At 35.0% G+C, this 12,171-nt stretch overlaps 1 protein-coding gene across 3 annotated transcripts in view; it reads left to right on the forward strand.

Annotated features, from left to right (window-relative positions):
• Positions 1–12,171, forward strand: part of CDK8 (cyclin dependent kinase 8) — a 120,858-nt gene that overhangs the window by 75,478 nt on the left and 33,209 nt on the right. For all 3 annotated transcript variants that reach the window (XM_045978310.1, XM_045978311.1, XM_045978312.1), the window contains exon 4: positions 88–228. In XM_045978310.1, coding sequence (XP_045834266.1) covers positions 88–228 — 141 coding nt within the window. The remainder of the gene's footprint in view (positions 1–87; positions 229–12,171) is intronic.

Genomic DNA, 12,171 nt, shown 5'->3' on the forward strand with positions numbered 1-12,171 from the left:
CTTTTTCTGGCAGGAATATATTATACATCAAATTATCTTTCCCTCTTTTCTTTTTTAAGCTTCTGGTGATATTTTTCTTTCTTTCAGCATATAATCAAGTTTCACAGAGCTTCTAAAGCAAACAAGAAGCCAGTTCAGTTACCTCGGGGAATGGTGAAGTCACTATTATATCAGATCCTAGATGGGATTCACTACCTGCATGCTAACTGGGTGTTGCACAGGGATTTGGTAAGTTGATGTAGTTAGGTCTAAGCTAGAAAGATGCCTTTATAGTTACATGATTTTCTAGTTGTCTTTAGATATTAGTGCTGCATAGACCTTCAAACCTTACAGAGGGAGTGAGGGTGCTATAGTCTCATAATATAGTCTAGCGTTGTGCTGTTTATATGATACATCCTAGGTCTTGGACATACCCTGGCCAACACTTACTGAAGAAATGAAAGAGGGCACATTTATTTTCCTTAGCTTTTGTTTACTTTTAAGTCTGTAAATGAAGTATTGGTTTGCTTGATTATTAGGTGCTAGGCAAACTCTAGAAATTGATATATTTATGAATAACTTGGAAATGAAACTTTTGGAGCATACTATATGCTAAGTTACATATTAGAAGAGGAGATATTAACTCAATCTGCTGATTTTTTTTAAGCCTCACTATATTAGTAGCACATTTATTAATCGTAATCGAGTACCTTATTCAGAAGCCTTGCCATGAAAACAAAAACAAAAACAAAAGCCTTGCCATGTTAAGGTACATTGAATTTTTAAGAATTTGGAAGCTTCAGAAATTGACTTTCTTATTTTTATTTTACATGACAGAATAATTTATGCCTTTTTAAAAGCCATCTAGGATAAAGATGTTCATTAAATTGTGCATTGTTCATTATTCTTCATGGATATAAATTTAAATCTCAAAATCCCCCTATTGCATAATTACATTGTGCTTTTATTGTTCTTTTCTTTGTAAAGGTGATAACTATAGTAAAATTTATAACAAGGCCTTCATTCCAAACAATTATAAACACGATGCTGGAACTGGTGATTTGGTCTCTAGTTACATGTGTTAACATTGGAAAAAACACTGTAGACTTTGAGGCAGAGCTGATCTGCCCCTTGTACATACTCTTTTCAAGCTGCTGTGTATTCAGCACCTTCAGATCAGACGTTCCAGTGTCATAATTTCTGGCTCACTCTTCTGTCTTCAGTAAATCTCCTTTCCATGTGTTTGATGGTATTTGTTTTATCTGTAATTCTCATACCTAGAAAGCATTTAGACTGGGACCAATAACATCAGAAATTTGGTTGAAAGAACTTCTTTATTTTTACTACTACTGGAAAATTCATGGTTGATATATGTAACAGAAGTAGGACAAATCCATTGACTCTCTATGAATCTGAAAATAAGGGGCTTCTGGGTGGCTCAGTCATTAAGTGTCTGCCTTCGGCTAAGGTCATAATCTCAGGGTCCGGGGATTGAGCCTCACATTGGGTTCCCTGTTCAGCTGGGAGACTGCTTCTCCCTATCCCTCTCCCTCTCCCTGCTATTCCGCCTGCTTGTGCATGTGCGCACACACTCTCTCTCTCTCTCTGTCAAACAAATAAATCTTAAAAAAAAAAAATTTTTTTTCAACCTTTATGGGTGGAGTCAACTTAGGGAAAAATTATTACTACTTTTGAGCTACTGACCTTTTTTATGATCTCTAAAAATAAAATCTAGCAAAAGGGCGTTTTCCCCTAATTATACTGAAATGACACAACATTTTCCTTTCATAGTTATTTTTCATCATTAAAATATATATGTTTGGGGGCACCTGGGTGGCTCAGTGGGTTAAGCCTCTGCCTTTGGCTCAGGTCATGATCTCAGGGTCCTGGGATTGAGCCCCACATGGGGCTCTCTGCTCAGCAGGGAGCCTGCTTCTCTCTCTCTGCCTGCCTCTCTGCCTATTTGTGATTTCTCTCTGTCAAATAAATAAAATCTTAAAAAAAAAAAAAGAATGTGGATATTAAAACTTCTTTAAAAAATATGTTTATTAGATGAATACAAATAAATAAACCAGTATTTAAATTGTTAATGTGTAATATACTTAAACCAGTTACAGTAATATTAACTACAGTAGTGAAAATAATTGTAAAGTTTAATTTTTTAAAATTTCTCTTTTGGGATAGCTCTTTCTATTGGTGCAGCCTAAATGAGTTCTCTTTGACCCAGGGATGGTGTAGGACATGTCATTTCAAAGTTCTCTGTTAGTGATGTGCCAGGATGTGGGGGCCAGGGGAAGCAGTGCACTCTAGATGGCAATAACAGAGGGATGCAGTGTCTGGAGATGATTTAAAAATAATAATGAAACGGATGAAAGTTATTTTCAGTGTATTGTCCCCATATGCTGGCAGTTGTGAACAATATCAGTGATAAAATATCCCTGTACACAGAGCAAACCACTCGCACTCCTCTACCCGCTTTATATGCCACTGTCATCTGTTTAGTAGTCAGTTTATCTAAAATATTTTCTAAACTGTAATATATTATTTGTGTCACACTTCCTTTTTGATTTCTCCATTTGGAGTGAGAGTACCTGTATCATCTGTGTGTGACTCCTTACACCTAACTCTTCTGTGCATCGCAGGCCCACAAGGGTGCGCTGAACCATTGTGTCATTAAAGTGGTCACCTCTGCCCCCCCCCCTCCCCCCCCCCCCGTCTGTATCTTACTGGGTCAGGTGCTTACCACTTGAATTCGTTCTCGATTTTTTTTAAAGAAATACTTGTTATTGAGTTTTGTTTTGTTTTTGTTTTTTAATGTACCCACCTTCTGCTAACTGAAAAATAGAGTTTGGAGTTTTGAAATCATGATGTTCAACTGTAGTTACATTAGAAATTTGTATATGAATACTACTTTTTTTAAAAAATATGAATCTCCAGTGTAAAAAAGTATTTACTTTCAAGATGTTCTTCAGAAGCTGTATGGCTTTTTAAACTCTTTATTATTATTTGCAGATGAAATATTTACCCTATAAGAATAAATATAATTAATAGTTCATTTCATTCCTTGCTTCTTCTCATTCAGGTTTAGATGAAATGTGGCAATATATATTGACCTTAGAAGACCTATATAGATTTCTAATGTTACGAATTGAACTAGTTGGTTGAGTTGCTAACTTGCCAAGAAAAACATCATACTAAGATGGATAATAGGCACAGACTTCCCAAAAACATCATTTTAGTAATGCCCCAGAATGTTACTGAAGCTTTTGCTTAAAAAATTGTCTTCATTATTAATAGACCTACTGGTTTGAGGTGCTAGAGTTACGAAGTTCTTTGATACACGAAGTTGAACTTTTAACAATTAACAATCCTATTTAGTAAAGATTTATTTGTCACTGTTAACAATCACATAGTAGCAGATCAGTAACTGGGGTTATCATCCGTGGTGGGAAATAGATTTAATAATTCTGAAACTCTGGTTGGACTGAAGTTGGTAATAAATGCATATGTGTGTGGCTGTTTTAAGAAGAATGGGCCTGAAAGAAAACACATGCAATATTTATTTTTGTGAGATAATTTATGATATAAGCCAAATTTTTTTAGTTTTAGAACATTAAAATATGTATGTACAAGTTGGTTTGCTTTTACACTTAATCTGTTTGCTGTAACTAGAGATAAATAAAAACAAAGGTGCATGCTTTGTTCTTCCTTTGACTGCTCTTCCTATCCCTTTCTTCCTTTGTTCTCTCCTTGGGAAATGAATAGTCTGACCAACAGGCTGTGGTCCTCGTTCTGGCATTACCGTATGTATTAGGATTCTCCAGAGAAACAGTAAGAGTGTGTGTACACACACACACACATATATATACACACCAGAAAGAGAAAGAGAAAGAAAAGTTTATTTTAAGGAGTTCCCTCAAGCAAATTGTGGAGGCTTGGTAAGTCCACAAAGTGCAAGATGGGCGAGAAGGCTGGAGACTATAGGGAACAGTTGCCATTAAGTCCATGGCAGTATGCTGTCAGAATTTCCTCTCGTTCAGGGGAGATCAGTCTCTGTTCTATTAATGTCTTCAACTGATTGAATAAGGCCCACCAATGTTATGGAGTGTGAGCTGCTTTTCTCAAAGTCTGCAAATTTAAATGTTAATCTCATTGAAAAATGCCTTCACAGAAACATTCAGAAAAATGTTTGACCAAATATGTGGGCACCATGACCCAGCCAAGCTGACACACAAAATAACCATCCTATACAAATGAGTAAACAGAGGCACAAAGTTGAAACAATATGGGACCATGTTTTTTTAACTCCCAATTATCTGCTTATATAAAATAGGAGTGTTGGGTTAAGGAATATTAAGATATTTTACCTGCTACTAAGTCTTAATGAAAACTTCAAATAAAGATACTATTTAAATTACTCAAAATAAGGAAAGTTTTGAAGTCTTATTAGTCTGATTGGGTTGAGTTTGGTGGTTTTTCTGAGCACAAATCAAAAGATAGTAAGCACCAAAATCATATTTGATACTTTTTGTGTAGAAGGCAAAGTTTGATTTGACAATGGTGTCTGAAGTCTTTCTTCTGAAATGATAGTCCTCTTTGACTGAATTAAAGCACTTTGGCAAGGCCATGAGAAGCTGTCACTACAAGTGCCTCTACTGTGACCATTTTAGGACACCAGCCACCCGGCCAGTTCACTCTCTTATCTGACCTCTTTCAGTAGAAATGAATATTTTTGGTATAACCTAATTTTAGGATTGGCTTTCTTGTGCAGTTGGGAATAAATTTCAAAGTCAGGCTGTGATTTGTTTTAGATGAGAAGAATTCCATGAGTGATTAAAATTTAAAAATCTCTGCATGCCGGTATTTGTGAATTGAAGTGAAAGCTAGTTATAATCTTTTTTTTTTTTTTCCTTCTTCTCACTCTGTATACCTACTTCCAGCTAACTCAAAGGTTGCCCTGCCTACCTGAATCCTTTCTTCTCTTCATCTCTGGTGTTTAAAATTTTGTTCATCCTTTGAAACTCTGTTCCTGCTACCTCAGCAAAACAGCACCCCCCTAATCACTGGAAGTGATTGGAAGTGAGAATGTGTACATCTAAAGTCCTATAACAGCTACTTTGAACTATCAAGAGCACTTAAACTAGTTTTGGTAATAAGTTCTTTATTTGATTATAAGTTCCTGAGGACAAAGACTGGCTTAATTTGTATTTGTATCCCTCCCAGTGCCTAGCAAAATACACAATCAGAGTATACAATACTGCTTATATTTGTTGAATGAATAAACTAGCTCATTTGTAACAGAAACAAAGAGGCTTCCAAGGTGATTCTCCATAGATTATTTCTGCTACCTGATGTTTCTCCTACTACTACTCTTACATTTCGTCTTTTGATGTACCCTCTTAGCTCTGCTGTGGTTTACTGCAGTGGAGCAGTGCAAAAGATCTCTTAACACTATATTTTTAGTTCTTTTCAGTGGCCTCCCTCTTTCTACCTAAAAGAACTAGGCTCTTATCTGTCAGTCCAAAGACCATTCAGCCAATGATACTGATCTGTTGGGTTTTTTTTAATTAAAATTTTTTTTCAGTGTTCCAGAATTCATTGTTTATGCACCACAGTGAAACCTGTTTTACCTATTTTTTCATGTTTTGATGTAATATATTTTTTCCAATATTTTCCTTTAATCTTAACATTAGAAAATCTCCATCATAAGTCCCTTACTTTTTTCAAAAAAATCTTAAAAGTCCCTTCTGTGTGAATTATACTTTAATTGTAGATAAGGCAGTTACCTACCTTCTGAACATAGCAGCTGTTCTGAACTTGCAGCTCTCATATTTCACTGTTTTACCATAAGTGACCAGTTCATTACTAGTCACAATGTAAATACTTTAATTTCTAGCTAATATTTATTCACTTTTAGTTTTCTAGTACATTCAGTGTTGTTTGAATTTTATGCTTTTGGCTGAAAATATTTACCCAACCATATAAGACCACAGAAATGATTAACACTTAAATCAGACTCTAAATATTAAAGACTTGGGCTTTCAACACATTTGCTAAGGAACATAGGAAAGTAGTTATTATGATTGGCCAATGAACCATTAGTTTTCGTTAAGTATATAACAAGTTCTCACGTGATCATTAATGTGTTCCACTTTTTTTTTTGTTTGAAAAAAACTGATAATCAAAAGTTCATTTTAATTATTAGCTTAATCGTTTTATCATAGTGGTATTTAACTTGGAACTACCAGGCACATAATGTTGCACTAAGTGGAGTGTAATATTAAGTGAGAGATACTGTAACTTTTCATCATAGCTTTTTTTTTTTAAATTCAAGCTGAATTACAAGGCTATATATGAAATTTGTTTTGTTCGAGTATTGCATCTATCAGCTGTAATTACTCTTGCCTGAAACTAATCCAAAACAGTTTTTTATGCCACAGTAAAATTTCTTAGAAAATAAATCTCTACAGAGATTTCCTGTAGGGCTATGCCAGTAGAAATGTGCTACTGTGAGAAGTGTATCATGTGAGAAATAGTTCAGTGGGCCACTCTATATCCATATTTAAAAGTGGCTTAAGCCATTTCAAAGCTTTAATCTGACTTAAAAAAATCTGATAGTGCTGTTGCCCTGCAGTTAATTCTAATTATCTCCAGTAACTTGGAAATCATTTGGTGGGGCTTCGGCTGTCCTTAGTGAAGGATGGATTGGTTTCCTAGCAACCATCAAATAAGATCAAAATCTCTGAGTGAGCCAAGCACTGAAACTCAATTTCAGAGGGCCTTCTTTATTGGGGTATCTTATCATGTATTGATGGTAGCATGACGAATTATGGGGGTATTCTGGATCTGTTTCTCTTTGCTTGAGTGAAAGATTGCCTGGTTTATTGGTTTTGCTTACCAATACTAATATTTGCTCATGGTGATATGGTTTGTTTTGAGGTGCATGTTTTATTGTCTCTTGAATTCTGTCACTAATAAGTGAAAAAACTGAGAGGCAGAGAGGTTAAATGACTTGATTCTGGTTACTCGGAGAACTGTAAAACAGCTGGATGACTAAATGTAGGGATTTTTCTTCAAGGTCAGTGATTTTTCAATTGCTGGTTGTAAGCCATAAGTGAATTAAGAGGGCACACAACACAACCAGCCTTTTTATTTTTTATTTCTCTTAGTGGAACAGAATTTAAAAAAATCAGTACATCATGTATTAAGGGCAGTTACTTGTTTCACATATATGTTTATATGTGAATATTGTCATTTAATATTAAATGATTTTCTTCCTGTGGGTTGTCTTCAGAAAGGTTTGAAAGCCACTGCACTTTATTATTTCCTGAAAGGTATTTGATATGGTTAGGAAAAGAAGAAAAAACTTACTCAAATCTTTAGAAAATACTTGGTCCCAAATTGTAAGTACTTAAATGTTTTACACAAACTTCTTGACAGTAATCTTTAAATTATTTCGAATAACAGCTGCCTTTAGGGAGTACATTTTTCTAAGTAGGGTTTATTTATGGGTAGGAGAATTCTAGGCAATTTTCACTTTCTTCCTTTAATAACTTCTAAATTGAATAGTTTGCAATTAACATATATTATTGATATATTCAGAAAAAAAGTGTTTTATCTATACTAGAAACTGAGGAAAATGTATAGTTAGGCTGTTACTAAAGTTCACACATAGTATTCAGTGTGGCTTAGGGTGTTTTTATGTTGTTAAAGATGATGCTGTTTAAAAAAAAAAAAGGAAAAAAGAAAATATGTCCATACGTTTCTTTCTGCCTAAAAAGAAGGGCCAGTAAATTCCTTTTTTTTTTTTTTTTTTTTAAGATTTAATTTACTTATTTGAGAGAGAGAGAGAGAGGGAGGGCATGAACAAGCAGGAACAGGAGATCACTACCCCAGCCAAAGGTAGATGCTTAATTAGCTCAGGCACCCGAGGGCCAGTAAATTCTTTTTTTTTTTTTTAAGCTTTTATTTATTTATTTGTTTATTTATTTATCAGAGAAAGAGAGAGCGTGCACACATAAGCAGGCAGCGTGGCAGACAGAGGCAGAGAGAGAAGCAGGCTCCCTGCTGAGCAAGGAGCCTGATGCGACACTTGATCCCAGGACTCTGGGATCATGACCTGAGCCGAAGGCAGTGGCTTAACCGACTGAGCCACCCAGGCATCCCAGGCTGGTAAATTCTTTAGGGGTGTTTAAAAAAAAACAAAAACAAAAAGGATCCTGAGATTACTCATATGCTGGAACAGGAAAAACAAGAAAATAATTGAACAGTTGGGAAGAAAGAAGCCTGCATTCGCAGCCTCTATTCTGTTTTTTGCCCCTTCTCTGTGCTTTAGCTCCATGAGTGTGGGGAACATGTTCAGCATATTTCTTTAAAACAGAACTTTAGGGTGTGGGTGTGTGTAGGTGGCTCAGTCGGTTAAGGATATGACTCTTGATTTCTGCTCAGATCATGATTTCAGGGTCCTGAGATGGAGCCCGTCTGCAGCCTGCTTAGGATTCTCCCCCTCCCTCTGCCCACCCCTATTACCCGCCACCGCCACCCACTGCCTGCTATTTTGCAAAAACAAAGGGCTGCCTGGGTGGCTCACCCTGTTCAGCTCTATAAGCTCTGTCTTTGGCTCAGGTCATGATTCCAGCGTTCTGGGAGCCAGCCCTGCATTGGGCTCCCTGCTCAGCAAGGAGTCTGCTTCTCCCTCTTAGCCTCACCGTGCTCATGGCCTCTCTCAAATAAATAAATAAATAAAATCTAAAGAACAACAAAACAAAACCCCAAAACCAAAAAACAAACAAAAAACCCAGAGATTTGGGAAAGAAATACGCTTTGGGAAATGTCGGGTTTAATCATGCTTATTGCTTGAGATTTGCTTCATTTATTGGGAACTCCAAGGATTTACTCCAGTTTTCTCGTTTGTTTAATTGTGTAGCATTAAGATTGCATCCTTGAAATTTAGGCTTGAGGATAAAACATGGGTTTTACTGGTGATAGCTGATAAAGGCAAACTTAAATGAGATTTGTATTCATTTTAATTAATATTATGAATATTGTACTTATTCTAAAGTGTGTTTACTTAAATGACCAATTGGGCAATTTTCCTTGAAAATATTTGATTGTAAACGGTCTGTTTGGTTTATCGACAAATGCAACTTTTGCTTAATTATGATATTAATACTGAACATACCCAATGGACCATGTTCTGTTACTTGTAAATAATGAAAAGGTAGCCCATTTAATTTTACTAAGTGGCACAATTGCAAATATACAGGTTAGTATGGGCAGGTTACAAGTTGGTAATAAAAATACTGTTATTTGGTTTGCATATTGCTTTTAGGCTACTTTTTCTTGGATTCTGAATGAATCTTTTCAGATATTTATCAATGCAGTACTAGAATATTTTTAGTCAAATTTCTCACCAGTCAAGAAGGGTTATTCTAAATAATCTCATCAGGATTTTTTTAAAAGAGTGTAGATAATATTTTTGAGTGATCCTGAAAATTTCATAGAAGTAGATGACTATCAAGAGTTTTAAGTCAGATTTATCTTTTCTCTACTTTTGATGTAATTGATGTGATCCATCATTCTATCATTTATATAACTGCTTCCATTTTTATAAACAAAATACTACCATCTAGAGCAGTGTGTTTCTAAAAACAGGACAGATTTGGGAAGGTTTTGTTTAAAGGACTTTTGAATCATATTAAAGACAACAATTTCCCAGGTCTCTGCCTGCATCTGATATAAGTTATTACTGCTGGACATAGTGTTAGTGGTGAATCCCCACTTTTTCTCTTTTGGCCTTTAGACTTTTATATCAGGAAAGGAGAAATACATTATCTGTAGTCAAATACAGAGAAATGGTTTTTCTAAAAAAAAGTTTCAGAATTACCTGAATTATACTCTGAAAGACCATATAAAAATTAATATTCCAGTCACTTTCTAATAGCAGAGTCAGGCCTTAGAGTATTCAAGTATTATATTTTTTTCCAGACTTCTGAAGATTTGTCAAAGTAATTTAATCTTTAAAGATAGAATATATTAGATAAGGTTTTGTCTTAGCTAAAATTGTCGTCTAAACCTGTTGAAGTCACAGGCTCCCATGGCAATATATATCTTTCAATAAGTCTTTTTCAGTTTGACTACTATATGTCTTTACCAGATAAAAGCAAATGAGAAGTGGTCATACAGGAGGGGAAACAAACATAAGCATTTTAGCATTTTTCAAAGTCAGTTGAACATAAAAGCTCAAGATTTTGTGTAAATGCTTATAAATGCTATTCTAATCAACACATAGGAATTTTTTTTTTTTTTGGAGACTTAGTAAAAATGAAAATTTCCTCAGATACAATTAGATACTAAGTTGGTAATAGTTATTAACTATTGAAAAAATATTTCTTTATTAAAGTTTCCTACCCTCAATATAGCTGGGATTTTACTTTTTCTTCAGAGTATTACTTTGTTGTAATCACCAAGGTCTGTTTTTATTATTTAATTTATGTATAATTTGCCTTCAGACATATATCATGCCATAGATATAATACTCTTAAGTGGATATATAATGTGAGGATTCCTAGTCAGAGGAGTGCCTGAGTGAGTTGTCAGTTAAGCATCCAGACTCTTGTTTTAAGGCTCAGATCTTGATCTCATGGGTCCTGAGATTGAGCCCTGTGGCAGGCTCTGGGCTTAGCAGGGAGTCTGCTTGAAGATTCTCTCCCTCTATCCCTTCTCCCAACTCACACGTGCACATTCTCTCTCTAAAATAAATAATCTATCTAAAAAATAATAGATGTCTGAATTTCCTAGATTAGTTTCAATTCTCTAGAATATATAGTCTTTTCAAATTATAGATGGGCTCATAATTTAGGTCAGTGCCGTTTAAGGTGCCTGTTTAATAAAACCATAAATGGTGGGAGAAAGACTGCTAATTTTTTAATCATTAGTTTAAAAATGTGTTTATATAAACACCATGTACCATTTGAAATGAAGGCCATTTTTTTATTTCCTAAATTTCTTAGACTAATAGACCATAAAGTTGGAAGGCATCTTGGAAGTGTCCAATCCCATCCCTTACATGGTGTGGTAATTCTTGATAATGTGTGCAGCAGATAACCATCCCATCATCGTTCAATATTTCCAACAGTGACTAGTGTTCTTATTTTATTATACTAGACTTGTTATTTCACAGATGTATTCCTTAGAAGGTAGAGTCAAAAATTCAAAATGTATAACACTCATTCTTTGGCCCCTTTCTTCTTTTGATGGATCTTCTCTTTTATTTTTTCCTGTCTGATTAACCCCAACTGGTAAAATCAGATGTTGTCTGGGCCTTTATGGTAAGGAGGAAGAGGAGAATCCAAGAATTTAAAAAAAAAGAAGTAGCTGAAAGGTAGGAAGAAGTGAAGAATAACAACAGGAATAATTAAGAAAAAAATAAGAAATGGTTGCATGTGGTAAGGACCAATAAGAGATCTTAGGTTATGCATCTTGAAAAATTAAGCCCCTATTGTAGTGGGCCTAAGATTTGTTCGAATCATGGTCTACCATTTAATTACATAACTTTTGGTAGGATTAACTTCTCTAAGTGTTACTTTCCTCATTTATAAATGAGGCCAAACCTTTATCTTTTTGATTGAGTTTCATTTAAAGTATCAGAAGTGTGATTGGCACATAATAATGTTCATTTAGTACATTTTACTACCAATTTATTGTCAGGTTGCCCTAGGAATATAAATATACCTTAAGGGCAAGAACTTTATCCGTTTCTTTTACTGCTATATCATTAGTACCCAGAATAACACATATGGGTTGTACAACAAATTTTTATTGAATGAATAAATGGATTCTTGTCAACTCTATCTTCAAAACATATCTCAGATCAGACTACAGTAAGACCCTACAGTAACTCAGATTTGAATTAACACACTGGCCATTGGTTCCACTCATCTGACTAGTGTCATTTCCCAAAGAAGAGTAAACTGTGATGCTTATTATCAGGGAGAAGAAGCTATGGGGGGAGTGAATCATGAAGGGAAGGGCAAATTTGGCAGAGAGTTTGCATTCTTATAGTTCAGTATCTCTATATCAGTCCAGTAAATCAGGAGCCACAAATAAGGAGATTTTAAAATTCTTTGCTGGCAGGACATGGATTTGGATTTTCCAGGTGGACTTCCAGGACTGCTAGTTCTTTAGGCTGAC

The sequence above is a fragment of the Meles meles genome, chromosome 14, assembly GCF_922984935.1.
Source record: "Meles meles chromosome 14, mMelMel3.1 paternal haplotype, whole genome shotgun sequence".
In the NCBI taxonomy this organism is placed as follows: domain Eukaryota; kingdom Metazoa; phylum Chordata; class Mammalia; order Carnivora; family Mustelidae; genus Meles; species Meles meles.